A 20811-nucleotide genomic window follows, 5' to 3' on the forward strand; every position below is an offset into this window, starting at 1 on the left:
TGAGACGTGGAATCCTTGATGAGCCAGTCGTCGAGGTAGGGAAACACCTGGAGACCGTGGTTCCTGAGTGTTGCGGCCACTACAACCAGGCTCTTGGTGAAGACTCTGGGAGACGAAGCCAGGCCGAAAGGAAGCACTCGGTATTGAAGTTGAAGATGTCCCACCCGAAATCTGAGGTATTGTCGAGAGGCCAGATGGATGGGAATATGAGTGTAGGCCTCCTTGAGATCCAGAGAGCATAACCAGTCGTTCTGCTCGAGGAGGGGATAGAGAGAAGCCAGAGTTAACATGCAAAACTTCTCTTTGACCAGAAACTTGTTGAGCATCCTGAGGTCCAAAATAGGACGCAGATCGCCCGTCTTCTTCAGAACAAGGAAGTACCGGGAGTAAAAACCCTTGTTCCGTTGGTCCAAAGGGACCAGCTCGACAGCCCGAAGCCGGAGCAAAGTCTGAGCTTCCTGAAGAAGAAGGGCAGTCTGGGTTAAGTTGGAAGGATACTCTCCTGGAGGATGTTCCGGAGGAATTTGATGGAACTGAAGAGAGTATCCCTCCCTTACGATGGAAAGGACCCAGAGGTCGGTGGTAATAGTCATCCATCGATGGTAAAAATGATGGAGACGACTTCCGATGGGAAAAACAGGGGAGGGCAGAACGATGGCAGTCATGCTCTCTACGAGACAGTCAAAAAGGCTGAGGAGCCTTGGGGACAGCAGAAGTTGGAGGTTTTTGCTGCTGCTTCTGCATGTGCTGTCTCTTAACAGGCTGACGGATGGTAGGTGCCTGTTTCGGTGGGTAACGCCACTGGTAGATCAAAGGCAGGCGTGATGGACAAGTAGCAGGCTTGGGCTTCGGACGGAGAATTGACTGGAAAGACTTCTCGTGGTCCAACAGCTTCTTGGTCGCTGCCTCGATGGACTCATCGAAGAGGTCAGCTCCAGCACACGGGATGTTAGCCAGCCTGTCCTGAAGATTCGGTTCCATATCGATGGTCCTAAGCCACGCCAGACATCGCATGGCCACCGAACAAGCAGCAGCCCTCGCCGAGAGCTCAAAAGCATCGTAAGACGACTGCATCATCTGGAGCCGCAGTTGGGACAACAAAGCCAGAACCTCCTGGTACTCGAATCGAGCTTGAGAGTCCAAATAGGGTAGAAATTTTTGCAGAACTGAGAGGAAAAACTCAAAGTAGGTGGCAAAATGAAAACTGTAATTCAGGACTCGAGAGGCCATCATCGAGTTCTGGTAGATGCGCCTGCCAAATTTGTCCATGGTCTTGCCCTCCCGGCCAGGTGGAACGGTGGCATAGACCTGGGAGGGGTGAGACCACTTCAAAGAGGATTCCACCAGGAGAGACTGATGAGAGAGCTGGGCCCCAACCAATCCATTATGGTGAACCGTGCGGTACCTGACATCCAATTTCCCTGGAACAGCTGGTATGGAGTAAGGTGTTTCAAAACAGCGCTTGAAGGTCTGGTCCAGCAGCTTATGCAGAGGAAGCTGGAGGGACTCAGCAGGCGGTTGAGGGAGATGCATCGTCTCCAGATATTCCTTGGAAAATTTGGACCCCGAGTCCAGGGTAATGTCCAGATCCACAGCCATCTGTCGAAGGAAAGAGGAGAAAGACAACTGGTCAGCCAGAGTAGGGCCTCGAGAAGGACTCGAGGATGACGAGGCCTCCGGATTCAACGAGGCTGGGGATCTGCAGGGAGAAAAAGATCCCAAGGTGTCCTTGAGCTCCAGCATAGGAGGAGGTGAAGACGCTGGAGGCAAATAGTCGAGGAAAGGCTGCTTCTGACGAGGCGAGGCATGCCTCGATGAATGCCTCGAAGAATGCCTCGAGCGATGGCCAGAACTGTGCCTGGAAGTAGGCCTCGACCGTTGAGGCGAGCGAGGCACCGTTGAGGCTTCCAGCGAGTGAATGGGGCTGGAGGCGGTGGATCGAAGCAGAGGTGGTTGAGTAGAAGCACCTCGAGGCACCCACCAAGCCTCGAGGCTCGGCATCGAGGGTATCGGGTTCGGAGGATGCCCTCGCAAAGACTCCGCTCCTGGCATTGAGGGAATCGGTTCCAACGGAGGCACTCGCAAAGACTCTGCTCGTTGCATCAAGTGAATCGGTTCTAATGTAGGCATGGGCAAAGACTCTGCTCCTTGCGATGCATGCATCGATGCCAGACCAGACACTCAGAGAGACTCGGCTCCCTGCAGCGAGAGTGTACGTCGTGGAGGCACCGGAGGCAGCTCGACCTCACGGGAGGCCTCTGCATGCCCAGGCTGGATTTGGGAGAGAAGCTTCGGCCCCATAGTGGTAAAGAGCTCGATGAACTGCTTCTCCAGCACGACGAAAACCAACGATTATGAGTAAAAAGAACCCAAAACCGTGGACTTAGAAGGCACAAGTGAAGTTACTTCGCGCAGAGAGTCGAAGACGGACTTCTTGGCTCCGCGGAAAAGTAAGAACTGAGGAGACCCGCCCGGTGCATCGGGCAGGAAGGCACTCGTGCATGCATGGTGTGGACGACTCGAAACTTCTAAAGTTTCTACAAGCAAGTATGTTTGTGAGACGTCCGCATCAGGGCTCCGTCAGATGACGTCACCCACTAGTGAGAATACCTGCCTGTTTGTCCTGGGATAATCAGAAGCTATTGTACTTTCCATTGGTAAAGGAGACTAAATCATGCCTCGCTTAAGTATCAAGCAGTTTTCATCTGGTGTTCTTTGCCATCTCATATCCGAATACTCAAGGTTTAGGAAAATTTGAAGACATTTTTATTTCACTCGTATGTGTTATCAAGAAATTAGATTATATGTGGCAGATGTATTGTAATTCCTAGAATGTGTATCCAGCCTCTTGAAGTTTGTGTGAGCCACATAGAACTGTATAGAACTGTTAAGGTATCTGTGGAATAAGAATTTGGTTTAACATAGGGTTACCATATGCCTCCAGAAAAAGGAGGACAGTTCGGGTTTTACTTCCACTGAAAGTGAGGAACAGGCAAGCTCTGCAGGTCTCCACAATATTGAAGCACTATACCCTACTGGCAGCAATGCAATTGGAGGACTCCTGCTTAGCTTAGAGCAGTGGTCTCAAACTCAAACCCTTTGCGGGGCCACATTTTGGATTTGTAGGTACTTGGAGGGCCGCAGAAAAAAATAGTTAATGTCTTATTAAAGAAATGACAATTTTGCATGAGGTTAAACTCTTTATAGTTTATAAAACTTTCCTTTAACAGTTAAAAGGAAAGATATATACACTATAAAGAATTTTACCTTATGCTAAATTGTCATTTCTTTAATAAGACATTAACTATTTTTTCTGCGGCCCTCCAAACACTCACATTTAATATCTTTTCTTTCTCATAACTGGCACATTTCAATAAAATAAAATCATTTTCCTACCTTTATTTGGTAATTTCATCAGTCTCTGGTTGTACTTTATTCTTCTGACTGTGCATCCAATATTTCTTCCCTTCTTTCAGCCTCCTGTATGCTTCCTCTCCTCCAGACCCCATTCCCTCCCCCAACTTTTTCTTTCTTTCTCTGTCTTTCTCTGATTCCGTGTCCCATTTTTTGCTTTTTTCTGGCTCCCTGTCCCCCCTTCTTTCTTTCTTCCTTCCTGCCCTCCCCCATGCCACCGCCGCCGGGGAATAGGCTGCTGCCGCCATCGGGAACAGGCCGAGATCTCAACGCTTCTATTCTCCACGGGGCCGACCAACTCTCGCCGCCCGACGTCAATTCTAACGTCGGAAAGGACGTTCTGGGCAGCCAGGCAGCGATTGGCTAGCCAGAACGTCCTCTCGACGTCAGAATTGACGTTGGGCGGCGAGAGAAGCAGGGAGATCAAAGAGCATGGTGCCGGCCTGTTCCCCGATGGCAACGGTGAGAAGGGAAGGGAAGCAGGTTGGGCACCACTGCTCTAGACGAGCCGCACTCTAGAGAGAACAGTGGAGGGTGGCCAGCTGTGCGGACCGCCCCCCCCCCTTGGTAAGCCACTGGAGCAGCAGCGTGTCTGACTGGCTCGTTCTATTCAAAGCCACGGGTGGCTGCTTCTTGCGAGATCCGCGCCTGCATCTGAAGCTTCTCTGATGTTGTGATGTCAGAGAGGCTTCCGATGCAGGAGTGGATAGTGCGAGGAGCCGCCAACCCGCGGCTTTGAACGGAACGAACCGTCCAGACACGCTGCTGCTCCAAAAGGAAGAGAATGATCCAGTCCAGACCGCGGGCCGCAAATAAAACTTGGAGAGCCACAAGCGGTCTGTGGGCCACGTGTTTGAGACTGCTGGCTTAGAGGGAACAGTGAGGGAGGTTGGTCAAGGAACCACAGTAACACATGTCAAGATAAAGCAGTACACAGAAAAGAAAAAAAGGCCCTTGTATTACCACTCACCACCTATCCACTCCCAGATGGTGTTACAAATCATAGTCTTGAAGTCGTCAGTGTAAAATTGGTGCCATGACATAGGGAAGGAGAAACAAAAACAGCTGTACACAGCCTGGCTCAGAACTGATGGGAAAGCCTGTAAGAAAAGACATTGGAGAAGAGACATGATTCTCCTGAAGCTGTTCTAACAGTGCACACCATTCCTGCATTTCATTAGTTCTCTATTGGATGACCATAAACAAAATCTCATTCATATTGGCTGGTACCATGATCAGAATATATGGCACAATCGTTCACTTCTGCTATAAATAATAAGCAGTAATATTTTTTTCTTAGTTTTTGGTTTGTTTTTTTTTTGCAAACTGGTTATATACAGATTTAGCTAAACAGGTGCAAGTGAAGGCTCTCACAGTTCCCTCACTTTTAGAAAGTTGTCTCCATACAAAAATGAGCGGGCCTCTTGGAGGAGATGGACATAGTTGTCTGCAACGGACTGAAACAGCAGGCTCTGATTCTCAGGCTCTGGCTATAGAAGAGAAAGAAAAAACAGATGAAGCACACATGAAGGAAAGAGCATACATTGAAATATGTTCTTATGGGCCTAGGGCAAAAAAGCAAGAGAGGCTTGTTGCGTTTTGAAGCTGAGGAGTAAAAATAGTACTGTCTAGAACAGTGCTTCTTAAATCTGTCCTGGGAGACCACGAGCCAATAAGGTTTTCAGGATATCCTTATTGAATATGCATGAGAGAGATTTGTATATAGGAGAATGTGATCGGGCCCAGTGTCGTACCTAGGGTATGTGGCACTCGGGGCCCATAATTTTTTGACCCCCCCCATGTAAAAAAATATTTTTTGTAATAACCATGAACGGAATAAGTGGTCAGAATAGAAACAGGCAGTGAAAATTTTCTTTTATTGAACCTCATATATGTAACCATTATTTCAAACATACCATAACATAACATAAATTATGTCTGAATTGTCATGACATCAGAAGTACATATGGAGTAGTTGCAGGTGATCCTTGGGACAGTTCTGATTGTGTTAGTTCAATTTTATGTGTTTTTTGAATAGAAGGGTTTTTATTTCTTTATTGAAGGTTTTGTAGTCTGTGGTCGAAGTCAATAGGTTGTAGAGTTGGGGGTCGAGTGTTAGGAGGTTATCGAACAGTTTTTTTCTTTTGATGTTTTTGGTTAAAGGGTGTGTGAATGGTGTGTGAGTTCTATGTCTGGTTGAGGTGGATTGAATTATTTAGCTGAAGAAATGAGTTACCCCCCCCCCATTCCACACACATCAATTCTCTTCCATTTTTGTTCCCATTATAAAAAACACTGATAAGTTCCCAGAAAAAAATACATTAAAATAAGAAGTGAAAACAAAGGCCCCTACAGATGAGAACATAACATAAGAATAGCCTAACTGGGTCAGACCAATGGTCCATCATGCCCAGTAACCCATTCTCATGGTAACCAATCCAGGTCACTAGTACCTGGTCAAAACCCAAAGAGTAGCAACATTCCATGCTACCGATCCAGGGCAAGCAGATGCTTCCCCCATGTCTTAATAACAGACTATGGACTTTTCCTCCTGGAATTTGTCCAAACCTTTCTTAAAACCAGCTACGCTATCTGCTTTTACAATAACTTCTGGCCACTTCATTTTTAAGCTGAGATCTTTCCTTCCAAACAGAGACCTTGCTAGATGTCAAATACAGCACAAGGTAACTTCACAAGGACTTAGCTGTGCAGGAAATGTGAATCTCCTCAAACACCAACTATATAGTGCAAAAATGTGCAAAGGTCTGTTTTTTTCTTTCGATCACTACATAGCCTAATGCTACACAAGCAGCGCTGTTACAAACATATTCTGAAGGTCAATGCTAAAGTTAACAAAGTTTCCTTCCTTCAACCACAAGGAGATACTGACAAACCACTGGAAGAGATCCCAAAACAACTATCCAGGCACAACATCCAAAGACCCACTCAGTGTGTGAACCAGTTGAGTGGAGTGGACTAACTGGGGGGTTGAAATGGGCCCGGAGTTTGCTCAGCAGAATTTCCCAGATCACCTCTTCCTCTCAACACATTGACATGCTGCCACCACCACAAGGAACACCTCACCGGGTAGGCCAGAAATGCTTTATAAACTTTATAAAACACATTATTATATTTTCTTATAAAGCACATATTTTAACTGAACTCTGACATCCTTAGCCTTGCCATTCACAAAAATAGGAAGAAAAGTTCCCATTTCCCCCGGCCTATACAATATTTTTCTTCTGCAGACCCTTCAAAAGTCTGACCAAATCCTCGTTTCACTTGCATTATAAAGTACTGAGGATGCCATCTTTCCCCAATCCCAGGTCCTAAAGTCTAAGACAGTAGCGCAAACTAGTGCTGCCCGATTTAGAAAAAAAAATTTTGATTCAATTCAATTCAGCCTATTGAATTGGTTTTTCAATTCGATTCGATTTTCCTGCCCAATTGGGTGTTTTTTTCAAACATCCCGGTGGGTTTTCACCCCCTTTGGCTGTTCCTAACCACACTGGCGCTGTGATGTAAACCAGTGGTTCCCAACCCTGTCCTGGAGGACCACCAGGCCAATCAGGTTTTCAGGATAGCCCTAATGAATATGCATGAAGCAGATTTGCATGCCTCTCACTTCCATTATATGCAAATCTCTCTCATGCATATTCATTAGGGCTAGCCTGAAAACCCAATTGGCCTGGTGGTCCTCCAGGACTAGGTTGGAAACCAGTGGTGTAAACAAAATAAAGAAACAAAAAGGACTTTTCCTCTCTCTGTTAAATTCTAGCTCACGTTTGCGGTCTAACACCAGCTCTGGCAGGATACACATTTCAAGTCTGACATATTGTAATCACAAAACAGAAAATAGAATTATTTTTTCTACCTTTTGTTGTCTGGTCAATATTCAAATCTTGTTGGTCCCAGGTTCTGGTTGTCTTGCTTGCCATGGTCTCCTTCTTTCTTCTTTCTTCGTGCTAACCATCAATCTACCATCTCTGTCCTCCACTTCCGTTTACCTTCCCTCCCCCGGAGGTCTGGCATCTTTCCTTTTTTTTCATCTCCATCCACAGATTCACCTTTTCTCAACTACCCTTTCATCCAAGATCTCTCCCTCCTTCCCCACTATCCCAGGGTCCACCATCTCTCCCTTTCTCTTCCCAACTATCTTCCTATCCAGTATCTCTATCCTCCCTTCACACCATCCCTTGTGTCCAACTTTTCTTCCTTTCTGTTCCTTCCCTCCCTAAATCCCATTACCCACTCCTCTGTTTTTAGACCCATTATTTCTTCCCCCAAAGTCCGGCATATGCACGTATCTTTGAACCCCCCCTTCCCTCCCTCCCTCCATGTACTTCTACACCAGGACCCCCTCCCCTGGAGGTCTGTCCCCCCCCGAAGGCCTGTCCCCCCCAAAGAACTGCACCTCCCCCCCGAAGGTCTGTCCCCCCTGAAGGCCTGCACCCCCCCAAAGGCCTGCACCCTCCCCGAAGGACTGTCCCCCCTGAAGTCATACACCCCACCCCTCAAGGCCTGCACCCCCCCGAAGGACTGTCCCCCCTGAAGGCCTACACCCCACCCTGAAGGCCTGCACCCCCCTGAAGGACTGTTCCCTCTGAAGGCCTGCACCCACCCTGAAGGACTACACCCCACCCCTGAAGGCCTGCACCCCCCCGAAGGACTGTACCTCCCCCCGAAGGTCTGTCCCCCCTGAAGGCCTGCACCCCCCCGAAGGACTGCACCTCCCCCCGAAGGTCTGTCCCCCCTGAAGGCCTGCACCCCTCCGAAGGCCTGCACATTCCCTGAAGGACTTTCCACCCTGAAGTCATACACCCCACCCCTCAAGGCCTGCACCCCCCCCGAAGGACTGTCCCCCCTGAAGGCCTACACCCCACCCTGAAGGCCTGCACCCCCCCGAAGGACTGTTCCCTCTGAAGGCCTGCACCCACCCTGAAGGCCTACACCCCACCCCTCAAGGCCTGCACCCCCCCCGAAGGCCTGTCCCCCCTGAAGGCCTGCACCCCCCCCCGAAGGACTGCACCTCCCCCCCGAAGGTCTGTCCCCCCTGAAGGCCTGTCCACCCCTGAACCCCTGAAGGCCTACACCCCCCCGAAGGCCTGTCCCCCCCCGAAGGTCTGTCCCCCCTGAAGGTCTGTACCTCCCCCTCTACACCCGAAGGACTGTCCCCCCTCCCCCTCCCCTCGGGAAGGCCTGCGTGTTCCCCTCTAGCCTCCCTTTACCCGATTCCTCTTCAAAGCAACCTGCAGAAAGGATCGCAGTTACTTCAGCGATCCTTGCAGGTTGCCATAGGCCTCCCAAGTTGTCCCTCTGACCGCGGTCCTGCCCCTCCTCTGATGTCAGAGGAGGGGCGGGACCACGGTCAGAGGGACAGCTCGGGATGCCTATGGCAACCTGCAACGATCGCTGAAGTACCCGCGATCCTTTCTGCAGGTTGCTTTGAAGAGGAATCGCAAAGGGAGGCGAAAGCCTTGGGGTCGGGCCATGAGAAGGGAAGTTCCCATGCCATGACTCCAAGGCCGGGAGCACCTCCTCATGGCTTGCATCTGGGGCGGACCTCCCCCCCTCACTCCCCCCCCTTGGTATGCCACTGATCGGGCCAAACAATCATCACCCATCGCTTCTCCACCTTCAGGCACTTCTGGTCTTCTTTCCTCAATCACACAACTCACACTCTTCTAAAACCCGACCAGGCTCTTCCAAACACTTCCTGGTCACCACTGAGTCCTCTCTGAACCCTCCATGGGCTTCAAGGTTTTCGGGCAGCTTCCACTACCATTACCATCTTTTCGCTGGTTGCCACCAGCCCCTCCAGTCCCTCTGCTGGTTACTTTCCAGTCACTGTCAGTCCCAGGATTTCTTGCACTTCACCAGGTCCTTTCCAACCCTCATTGTTTCCGGGTCTTCTGGCAGCTTCTGGTACCATTACCAGTCTCTCTGCTGGTCACCACCGGCCTCGCTGGTCCTTCCACTGATCACTCACCAGTCACCTTCAGCCAATGATCTCTGGTTCTTCAGGCCACTTCCTTCTGGGTTTTCTGACAACTTCTGTCTTTCCACTGGTTGCCACCAGCCCTGCCGGTTATTCGCCAGCTACTCCACTGATCCCAGTCGCTCAATCATCTTTTCCCAGACACATGCCCTGAGGACTCTCCCAGTCATTCAGTCATCTTCTCCTGGACACATGCCTTGAAAAACTCTCCCTGTCACTCAGTCTCCACACTCCCTGAGGATTCTCCCAATCACTTAATCTCCTCTCCATCAGGCCCTCTAATGGTCAACTAGTTTGAGTCCTCTCTACGCTCCAAACTCTTTTGGATAGGCTGGTCTACAGGCTTACCAAGAGTTAGGCCAAAGCCCTTCCTTTGAGGGTCACCTGTGCTTTCGAAGGAGCTCTTCTTTTCCCCAGCTTTCTGCTCAGGAGCTGTTTTTAGCAGGGCAGGATTAATTCTTCGAGGGTCCCTAGGCACACAAGTATACTGGGGCCTCCCTGGCCCTGCCCTGCTCCCTGCCCCGCCCCATTTATCTGTTTGCTTATTCACTTCTGTTTCTTTTTTTTAATTCAAAACAAAGATTAGCATACCAGTGCACAGTTTTTCTTCTATGCAACCCCCAACCATCTCTGAACAAATCCCCCTTCCTTTCCTTCCCACCTACTTTCCCAGGACTTTAACTCTGAACTCTTTCCATACGTATATAAAGTGTTCAAATATATTGTAAAGCAGTAATACTATCCGAAATATAAGTCTATATTAATAACCAAGTTTACAATGCCTCCCAACTGCCTCACTCTACGTCAACCAACCGTAACCCATATGTATGGATAAACAACCAAATCTGTAACTCCTCTAGTACATTCCACTTCATGTATGTTAACTTGTAATGAAACAACAAGGCAAGCGGTCCATCAAAGAATCCAACATGAAACAAAAGAAGATCGGCAGAAAAGAAGGAGATTCAAATCAGGTTTATTCAAGGTGCTCCCAAGAACCATGCCCGATGCATTTCGCCAAATAAGGCTAGACAATGCTAATAGAAAACCATGTCTTTCATATACACAGAACACAGATACACCCTCACCCAGTATGGCATAAGTAATCACAAACTAAAAATAAAAATATGTTGATAAAGGTTAAACTGAACCGCCAAGAAGCCAAACTGCATACAGTGAAACATCACAGAAACAATGACACATAGCTCCCTAATACTCTGCAAAATATAAATATAGCAGATGTAAATTTGAAAATACTGACAATCACCACTTTACAAATTAACAAAGAGAAATAAAACAAGAATTGAAAATAAGAATATACCATTTTATTGGACTAATCCATTTTTCAATTAATTTTCAGAGGCCATAGCCTCCTTCTTCAGGTCAATATAGTATACTGCTGTTACATTATACTGTCCTGACCTGGGAAACAGGGTTTTGGTCTCTAAAAGTTAGTAAAAAATGTATTAAAATTAGTCCAATAAAAAGATTACCTTATTTTCTGCTTATAAAAGTTTTATCAATACACCTACAATATTATTTTATTCTAAAGCAACAAAAAATATTTTTTCTACCTTTTGTCATTTCTGCTTTAATCATCTTGTCTTCACTCTCTTCATTCTAGCCATCATCTGTCCTCTCTCTGTCTTTCATGCAGCATCAATCCCTTCCATCCACTCTCTGCCCTCTCTCTCTGCCCCTTCCATCCAGTCTGCCCTCTCCCCGTTCAATATGGCATCTTCCCTCTTTCTATGCTCCTTCCATAAACTGTCTATCCTTTGCCCCTTCTCTCCTTTGTACATGATTGATTTCAGCTCTGCCGCCTCTCCATTTTTTTCTCTCTGTCACCACCCCGTCCCTATGCTCTGGCATCTCTCTCTTCTTTCTTTCTTTCCTTCCCACCCCACGGTCTGGTATCTTCCCTTCCCAGATTCTCTGGCATCTCTCTCCTTTCCTTTTCTTCCATCTCTCCCTCACCCTCTATGCTCTGACATCTCCTCCTTCCTTTCCCCCTTCCTTTTCCCTTGGTCTGGCATACTTTCCTCCCCTCCATGGCCTGACAATTCTTCCTCCCTCTGTTCCCTGGTATCTCCTTTCATTCCCTCCCTCCCTCTCTTTCTCCTTCCAGTTGGGTGTAGCAAGTTTCTCCCCCTCTGCTCCCTTTCCTCCTTCTGTCACGCAAGACCTGGCGTCATGAACTTCTTCAGGCAGCAGCAGTATTCACAATTCGCTGCTGTTGCTGGCTTCGGGCCTTCTTCTCTGTCGGGTTCTGCCTTCATTGAAACAGGAAGTAGGCAGGACCGGGCAGAGAGGAAGGCCTGAAGCTGGCAACAGCAGCGAATTGTAAATGCTGTTGCTAGCCGAAGAAGTTCATGACACCAGGCTGAGCACCTGGGGCAGACTGCTACTCTCCCCTCCCCCGACTCTCCTATCTCTCCCTCCTTCCCATCGCAAGACTCTAAATAGCACCGCAGCACTCTAAGCAGGCTGCTTCGTGGATTTCTCCAGCCGGTGATTCCCTCTGGTGCGTCACTGATGATGTCATCAGTGACTCACCAGAGGGAATCATTGGCAGGAGAGAGCCGCGAAGCAGCCTGCTTAGAGTGCTTAGAGTGCTGCAGTGCTGTTTAGAGTCTCGCGATGGGAGGGAGGGATAGAAAGGAAGGTCGGGTTGGGTTGGGGGTGGGCCGGGACGATGACGACACTGCTGCTGCCGCTGGCAAATCTAGCAAAGGTGAGGCCCTAAAGCACCGCACCAATGGGCTCCCCTGACCATTTCGGGCCCTAGGCCCGTGCCTACTGGACCTATCCTTTAATCCGGCCCTGGTTTTTAGCTGCTTGTATACAAATGAGTTCTTTTCCACTGCCCTCTTCTGGCCAATGGCAGGATCTTCACTCTGTCACAGAGAGGTGACAGGCATGTAAGTTTCTCTCATGCATATTCATTAGGGATATCCTGAAAACCTGACTGGCTGTTGGTGCCCCAGAGTAGGTTTGAGAACTATTGGTCTAGAACAGTGATTCCCAACCCTGTCCTGGAGGAACACCAGGCCAATCGGGTTTTCAGGCTAGCCCTAATGAATATGCATGAGAGAGATTTGCATATGATGGAAGTGATAGGCATGCAAATTTGCTTCATGCATATTCATTAGGGCTAGCCTGAAAACCCGATTGGCCTGGTGTTCCTCCAGGACAGGGTTGGGAACCACTGGTCTAGAACATCTATGCCTCAATGCAGGGAAACAGAGTTGTTTCAATGACTAGTTGCAATTTCTTGAGAAGGATAAGACTGATGCTGCAGCGATTGTACTGACAGCCCCTGAGTGAATGAGTGAGGGAGCTTATTTAGCCTTTGTCCAAGGTGAAACCTAATGCCCACTCTTTGAGCCCATAATTTTGGCCCCAGCCAAAACTTGACTGGAATGACCGGTGGGGTGGGGGGAGAGAGGAAGAGGAGAGAAGATATAAAATAAGAGAAATATTTCAAGCTAGTTGTCAGTGTTGTTCAAAGTACTTAAGTGAAAGTAAAAATAAATGTATTTTTTTTTTAATACTTATGTAAAGTATAGTGAAGAACACATTAAAAAATTTCCTTTGAATGCTTTGAAAAACTACATGGACAAACTTCCTATCCTCAAACCCACCTCCTCCCCCACCCCCACCCCCTCCAGCCCTTCTTCCACCTGTGAGGGAGACCACAGAATAACAACCAGGCAAAACCAGGTTAAAACAATATGGCCTTATGGAAGATCTTAGTGATCTGCTAACTGGCAGAATCTCAAACAAGAAACTCCCTGAGCCATGGGTGACAGCCCATTTTATTAACTTCATGACATCATTTCATTTATTATTATTCGTATGTGTTAGTGCATCTTCCAATTACAATATAAATACTTAATTATGATCCAATGATAAATTGCGACTGCATTTTGCCACTAGGTCCATATTTGGTTAATTGGTCATGTGATTTATTTTATTTTTATTCTTTATTAAATTTTCATATAATTTACAAGTTAACTCTTGCTTCAGAAAAACAGAAGGAAATAACATTACATAAATCAAAACAGGTAAATACATCTTCCTTAGACCATAATTATGTTCAAATCTATTTTATTAAGCAACAGTAAATACAACAGCAATAACAACCATGGTATGCATTTTCATCAAACACCCGCGGAGGACTGGACTCTTATGTCCTCCCCGGACCCACCATACCCCCCCCTCCCAACAAAGAAGCCCCTACCCCCCCACTCACCCCTCCCCATCCCCCCACAGAAACAGAAAAACTCGTAAGCAGGGAACAGCAGAGACACCTATAAGCACAGTTTCAGAGGTGGAGTCTATTTCCTTAGACCATAATTAAATTGGAGAGAGATCCTAAATATAGTGAAGAGAAACTCAAATTGAAAGGAAAAAAGAATTGATTTAACAGCTAGTTCCCGCTATTTAAATTGCTGTTCATTTACTGCTAAACATTTCCTGCAGATAATTTCTTCATATCTAGAAAACCCCGCAACTACTTGGGTGCAAAAAATACATATTTAACTCCTAGGTATTTAACCAAGCATTTACATGGATAGCCTAGTAGAAAAGTCACACCCAAAGTCACTATTTTAGTTCTCATAGCCAGGAAGAGTTTTTGTCGTTCTTGTGTTTGCCTGGTAACATCTGGGTAGATCCAAACTTTTTTCCCAACAGGTGGCGTCTTGCTCTCCCCAACTTCCGGGTTTTGTGGGGCGGGTTTCCTGTAGCGTTTGGTGCTCCTTTCGGGGACCTATGGCCTCCAAAGTGACCCACAAAGATTGGGACAAGCCTCGTGGAGCCGAGTCTAAGATGGCGGAATCGGCCCTCATGTCTCCCTCTTCGCCGCGCTCTGAGTGGGTGGCTGATATTATCACAGAGGTGCGGGCAGCGATTCAGGACACCTTCACCTCCCAGCTCCAAAAGCTCTCCGACAAATTGGATGGTTTAGATGACTCTGTGAGCCATTTGAGAGCGGAGTTTGGTTCTTTCCAGCAACGGGTGTCAGATTTGGAGGACTCGGCTGCGCGATCCCAGGAGGCCCAGATGGCGACGAACTCCAAAATTCAACAGCTGGAGCTCAAGGTAGAGGACCTGGAGACGCAATTTGTGGCTTGTTGGCATTCCCGAATCTGTGTCGGATGGGCAGCTGCATTCGTTTCTGGAATCCTGGTTGGTGCAGTCTCTTCAACTTCCATCGACTGCAGGGCCCCTGTGGATTGAAAGAGCGCATCGTCTGGGTGTTCGTCGCCCGGATGCTGCCCGTCATAGGATGGTGATCTTCAAGGTGTTGAACTATGTCCACAAAGTGGAGATCCTGCTATTCGGGTGAAGGGCCCCTTGTCCTATGAAAATCAGAAAGTTCTGTGTTTCCAGGACTTCTCGGTTCAATTGGCTGCCCGGAGAAAGGAGTTTGCCGCTGTTTGCCGTCAACTCCATGAGCTACACATCCAGTTTGCGCTTCTCTACCCTGCACGTCTTAAAGTTCAACATGAGGATCGCTCTCACTTTTTTGACTCGGCACAGCATAGGGACAGTTTACTAGATTTTCATGCTATGCTGGGTTAGTTGGGGTTTGGGTTTGGAGCGGCTGCCTCGTTTCTTTCTTTTTTTTTTTTTCTTCTATCTTTGTGGCCTTTTCTATTTCATGCTAGGGTACTTGAATGGTTGGATGGTGTTTGGTTTTTCTGGAGGTTGGGGGGTGGGCTCAGTAGGGCCTTCAAGTGTGACCTAAATCTGAGGTTCTCCCAGATCATTGCATGGGATTTTGGGGTTTGGGGGATGCTGGGGAGGATGGGTGGGTGTTGGATGGCCAGGGGAGGGGATTGGGAGGGAGGTGTGAATGTGGGGAGTTTAAGGTTGGATGTGCATGGGTGTGACTGGCTGTGGATGTGGGACCCGGAGGGCTGTGGACTGGTTTTGTTTCTTTTTTGGACTGTGGGTGGTCTTTTGTTCCAGGAGGGAACTGCTGGCTGGGACGGTTCCTCCGGTAGTATGTTAGGTTATTTCCTTTCTACCATGGTCTTTCTTTTTCATGGTGATTAAGTTTATCTCATGGAATGTTCATGGTATCACGTCTCCTGTTAAACGTCAAAAAATTCTTAGAACATTGAATCGACAAAAGGCTGATATAGAATTTTTGCAGGAGACCCACCTCTCTTCTGCGGAACATGTTAAACTCTGCTGTTGGTGGGTTGGCGAGGTTTTGGAATCCCCAGGTTTGCACCGGAGAGCAGGTGTGGTCATATTATGTCGTAAAGGTCTGCATCTGCCCATAAGGTATAGTCTGACCCGCAGGGGTGTTATCTTTTAGCTAAAGTCACTCTTAATAGGCAGGACTTGCTTTTGTATAACATCTATGCTCCTAACACTTGGGATGGGTCCTTTATGCATTCCCTCACCAGACTCCTTCACCAGGATCTTCCCGTGGTGTTGGGGGGGATTTTAACCAACCTTTCGATCCCACTATTGACAAGTCTAATCCCCTTCCTCAGGACAGGTATGCCCCGACTAAAGGCCTTCCCTTATTTGCTTCATCTATGTCTTTGATTGATGTGTGGCGGGTGTTACACCCTGGAGACCGCGAATACACTCACACGTCTAGCGCCCATGCAATGCAGTCCCGTATTGATTATTGGCTGCTAACGGACTCCCTGTTTTCGCAGGTGGGATCGGCGGAGATTGGGGGGTATGATGTCTCTGATCATGCTATGATTGTTCTTACTTTAGAGTTTCCTGGAGATGCCCCTAGGGGCTTTCATTGGCGGTTTCCTATCTCACTCTATTCTGACCAGGAGTTCCATTCTTTGTTGGTAGACAAATGGAAGGATTATGCTTTTCATAATGCGGCTTCTCAGGATGACTCGCTTCTCTATTGTGAGGCTGCTAAAGTGGTTTTGCGCGGAGAGATCCTTGCTTACTCCAGCAGAAAGAAAAAATGGTGCGACCGTCAGGTGCTCCGGTTGGAGCGCCAGGTTTAGGATGACCGTCGCTGCTATGGGGCTCATCTCACCGGAATCAACAGGGTGTTACTGTTGGCCTCGCAACTGGCGTTGCGGGAACTTTTACATGACCGGGCTATGAAATCTCTGGCTTACTATAAATATCAACTGTATTTGCATGCTAATAAGAGCGGTAAGTTGTTGGCTAATTTAATTCGGCGTGCTAAGGGATTTTCCCCTATTCTACAACTTCGCAAAGTAGATGGTGGTTTGGTCCACAGGGATGAGGATATGGCGGCGGTGTTTCAACATTACTTTCAGGAGTTGTATGCTGCTCCACAGGCTTCTTCGCTAGCGGGGGATCTCTATTTAGATCAGGTCTCTCACCCGGTGGTGTCGGAGACTCAGAACGCACGCTTACAGGCCCCTTTTACAGTTGATGAATTGATGCTGGTCCTTGGTAGCTCCCCGTTGAATAAGGTGGCAGGGCCCGATTGCTTTTGGAACAAATTTTATAGACTTCTGCCCCTGTTTTATAGACGTGGCCCCTGTTCTGGTTGACGTGTTTAATGGTGTGGTGCGCGCTGAGGCTTTTCCGCCTTCTCTTCAGGTAGCTCAGATTGTGGTTTTGCTTAAGCCTGGGAAAGATCCATTACAGGCCTCCTCTCACCGCCCCATTTCCCTTTTGAATGCTGAAGCGAAATTCTTTGCTAAATTATTGGCCAACCGGTTGGCGGGGATCTTGCCCTCGCTTGTTACGGATCCTCAGGTTGGGTTCGTCCAGGGTCGGTCATCAACTCGCAATTTACGTACTATTCTGGCTTCTCTGGAGTGGGTGGAGCGTGAGAAAGTTTCTTTGTTGGTCGGTTTTGACGCCCATAAGGCCTTTGTTAGGGTTTTGTGGGACTTTTTGTTTTGCACTCTTCAACATTATGGTATGGGGTTTTTTTTTAGTGCCGCGGTGGCAGCGCTGTATCATACTCCTCAGGCCATGGTGTTGGTTAATGGGGTTTCCTCAGCGGTTTTTCCGATTCAGCGGGGTACTAGACAGGGTTGCCCCTTGTCGCCTCTTCTCTTTGTGCTCACATTGGATCCTTTAATTCGCGAGATCTCTGCTACTCCGGAGGTTCAGGGTGTCCGTCTTGGCAGACATGAGTTTAAGATTTCGGCATTTGCGGATGATTTGTTGGTTCATTTGACCTCTCCGTGGGCTTCCTTTCCTACTCTTATGTCGCTTTTTGAGGAGTATGGTGATTTTTCTGGTTTTCAACTTAATTATGATAAATCCTTGGTGCTAGCTACTGCAGACTCTGTGCGTCGGGAGTGGCCGGGTCAGTTTCCTTTACGGTGGATGGACGGCTTGTTCAAGTATTTGGGGGTGTAGCTCACGAGCTGTTTGGGCCAGCTTTATCATGCTAATGTAGATGCTTTGTTGGCCACTACGTTGGGTAGTTTCACGCAGTGGATGTCCCTGCCTCTTTCCTTCTACGGTAGGGTCCAATTGTATAAGATGGTTGTTTTTCCCCACTGGCTGTACATACTCCAGCTGCTGCCCCTTTGTCTTCGACGTCGAGATCTTCAACAGCTTCATAGACAGCTGACTCTCTTCCTCTGGCAGGGTAAGAAGTCTCGGATCTTGCTCTCTTATTTGTTTGGACCAGGGAGGTTCGGCGGTTTGGGACTTCTGGATATCAGCATGTTTAATTTGGCTTGCTTGCTTAGTTTCTTGGGTAACTGGTGCTTAAGGAGCGATGATTATCTTTTTAGGGACTTCGAAACTGCTCTTTTTCATCCCTGGCACTTGTTTTCATTGTCCCAGATGCCCGTCCGCCTCTTTCCCCCCACACTCCGATCCAATTTCCTTCTTCGGTCTTGGCGTTTTTGCTGGAAGACCTTGGTTGGGATGCTGGGGGAAGACCCTCAGGTTTTGGATCAGTTGTCTATACGGGGTAATCCGCAGTTCCTGCCTGGATGTGATACCCTGTCTTTGTGCAATGGACTGGAGAGGGGTTGCTTCTTCTGGGACATTGGACGCTGATCCGGAAAGCTGCTGTTATAGGAAAGAAGATCATACTTAGCGTTTGAATTCAAGCGACCGCACCTGCTTACTGGGCTTGGAGGAATCGCTTTCATAATTTGATGCTTTTGGAGCAGCGCCATGCCCACTTATCCTTCAAGCAGAAAAAAGTTTTTCTGCAGACCTGGGACACCTATATTCAATCGCTGTCCCCTCAGGCCAGAGGTCTGGTCTTAAATTCCTTTTAGCTGATGATACGGTATGTCCTTGGCAGTTTCCCCGGGTTGGATGGTATCCTGTTTGGCTGAGTGTGGATGGTGGGTGTGGATGATCTGGTGAGAGTGGTATGTTTGTTGGGTAGGGAGGGGTTTGATTCTGTGAGGGGGAGTGGTTGGGGCGAAGGTGTCCGGTTTGGTGCTGGCTGGGAGGCATAAGAACACAGCCTGCTCAGCAGTCTCTCTGTTTTCTCTGCTATTTTGGGGGGTATGGGTAGGGATTTGGGGGTGCTTCTGGGGGGAGGGTGTGGTTGCATTTGGGAGTGGATGGGGGTTTGTCCTTGGGTTTATTTAAAAATTGTTCTTGTACTTTTGGTGTTCTCGCCTTTCTTGTACTCCTATTTGGTGTTGTGTATTTGCTGATGGTACATCAATAAAATATGATTTACATTAAACCAGCAGCTAAACAGGTGTTCCACAATAGAGAGCTGCACAGGAACGGGGAAGATGGGAATCCCGCGGGACCCGCGGGGATTCCACGGGTTCCTCCTTCGGGTCACGGGGATCCCGTGGGGATGCCCCCTAGGGTCGCAGGGATCCCGTGGGGATGCCTCCTAGGGTCGCGGGGTTCGATGCACTCGAGCCACGAGGCTCGTCTTCTTTTCCCTACCTGCCCTGCCGCAGCACACAGCCAACCGGAAGTCATCCACGATATCAGCACTGACTTTGGAGGGAGGGCTTAAGCAAAGGGCAGGTAGGGAAAAGAAGACGAGCCTCGCAGCTCGAGCTCCATTTTGCTTGCAGATGAGGGCTGGGAGGTGGAACACAAAAGGGGGGAGGGAGTGCATTTTTGGAAGCAAGCCATGAACTTGGGAAAGAGATGCTGAGGTGGGGGAGGGAGTGTGTTTTTGGAAACAAGGCATGAACTTGGGAAAGAGATGCTGAAGTGGAGGAGAGAGTGTGTTTTTGGACACAAGACATGAACTTGGGAAAGAGGATGGAAGAAGGGAGGGAAAGAGATGTTCAGGTGGGGGAGGGAAAGCGTTTTTGGACACAGAAGGCATGAACTTGGGAGAGAGGAAGGGAGGGAAAGAGATGTTGAGGTGGGGGAGGGAATGCATTTTTGGATATAGAAGGCATGAACTTGGGAGAGAGGAAGGGAGGGAAAGAGATGGTTGTGTTCACAGGAATGGAAGAAAGGAAAATTTTTGGTCATAGGGAGGGAGTGAGGTACAGATGAGAGGGAGAAATATTGTGGTGGAAAGGGAACAGTGGGATAGATTGAAATGGATGCAAGAGGGAGGAATGTTGGACATAGTGGTGAAGGGAATGGAGGGAGAGATGTGGCATGGTGCTGGAGAGGGGTGATAGAAGGAGAAATGTTGGGCATGGGGCTAGTGGGCAGGCACGAAAGATGAGAAAGGGATAAATGCTGGACCATGGTAGGAAGAACCAATGGACAGCAACAGAAGAATTTACAGAAGATGGGAAAGCGGAAAAAAGAAACTGGGACCAACTTTATGGAAAAATAAGTCTCCAGACAACAAAGGTAAAAAATAGAATTTATGACTAAAATATGTTAGCTTTGGGAAATGTATATAGCAGATGTCTTTGTATTGTGTTCAAAAGAAAAGGAAATGCATTTCTGGTTTTATTTCTACAGTGTTGAAGTACTTGCTGACCCTTGCTGTGACTGGTGGGGAACCCCAAGCACGCCAGCAGAGGACCTCCTCTAGAGACGGCCAGAACTCCCCTCCACCAAGCACAGCAGTCGCTGGCAACATCCATGAGCCACTGAGGTGCCAGCATCTGTGACTCAGGGACGCTACTGCTGCCTGCCAAGCTGGCAAAAGGGACCCCCGGCCAACTGCAAAGGAAGTCCTCAGCTGACAGCTTGGGGGTTCTCATCAGCTGAGTATTTATATTTTATATTTACATTAGAGGCTCTGGTAGAAACCCGTTTACAAAGTATGTATTCTTCTCAATTAATATTTCCAAATTAATAAAGTCTCTTTGCTCATTTGTAAATGGGTCTCTACCAGAGCCTTTAATTCAGTAGCATAATTAAATGAAATAACTATTTATGAAGTTTATAGGGACGGGCGGGGATGGAGGGGATTCTTCGTGAAGACGGGTGGGGACAGGTGGGATTCCTCATGGGGACAGATGTGATTTTGGCAGGGACGGGTGGGGACGGGTGGGATT

At 48.1% G+C, this 20811-nt stretch overlaps 1 protein-coding gene across 5 annotated transcripts in view; it reads right to left on the bottom strand.

Annotated features, from left to right (window-relative positions):
- FAM227A (family with sequence similarity 227 member A) overlaps window positions 1–20811 on the bottom strand; it is a 317179-nt gene that overhangs the window by 141884 nt on the left and 154484 nt on the right. For all 5 annotated transcript variants that reach the window (XM_033929448.1, XM_033929447.1, XM_033929446.1 and 2 more), the window contains 2 exons: window positions 4800–4904; window positions 4385–4514 (listed from right to left, as the gene is read on the bottom strand). In XM_033929448.1, coding sequence (XP_033785339.1) covers window positions 4385–4514; window positions 4800–4904 — 235 coding nt within the window. The remainder of the gene's footprint in view (window positions 1–4384; window positions 4515–4799; window positions 4905–20811) is intronic.

Source organism: Geotrypetes seraphini, chromosome 2 (assembly GCF_902459505.1).
Source record: "Geotrypetes seraphini chromosome 2, aGeoSer1.1, whole genome shotgun sequence".
Lineage (NCBI taxonomy): Eukaryota > Metazoa > Chordata > Amphibia > Gymnophiona > Dermophiidae > Geotrypetes > Geotrypetes seraphini.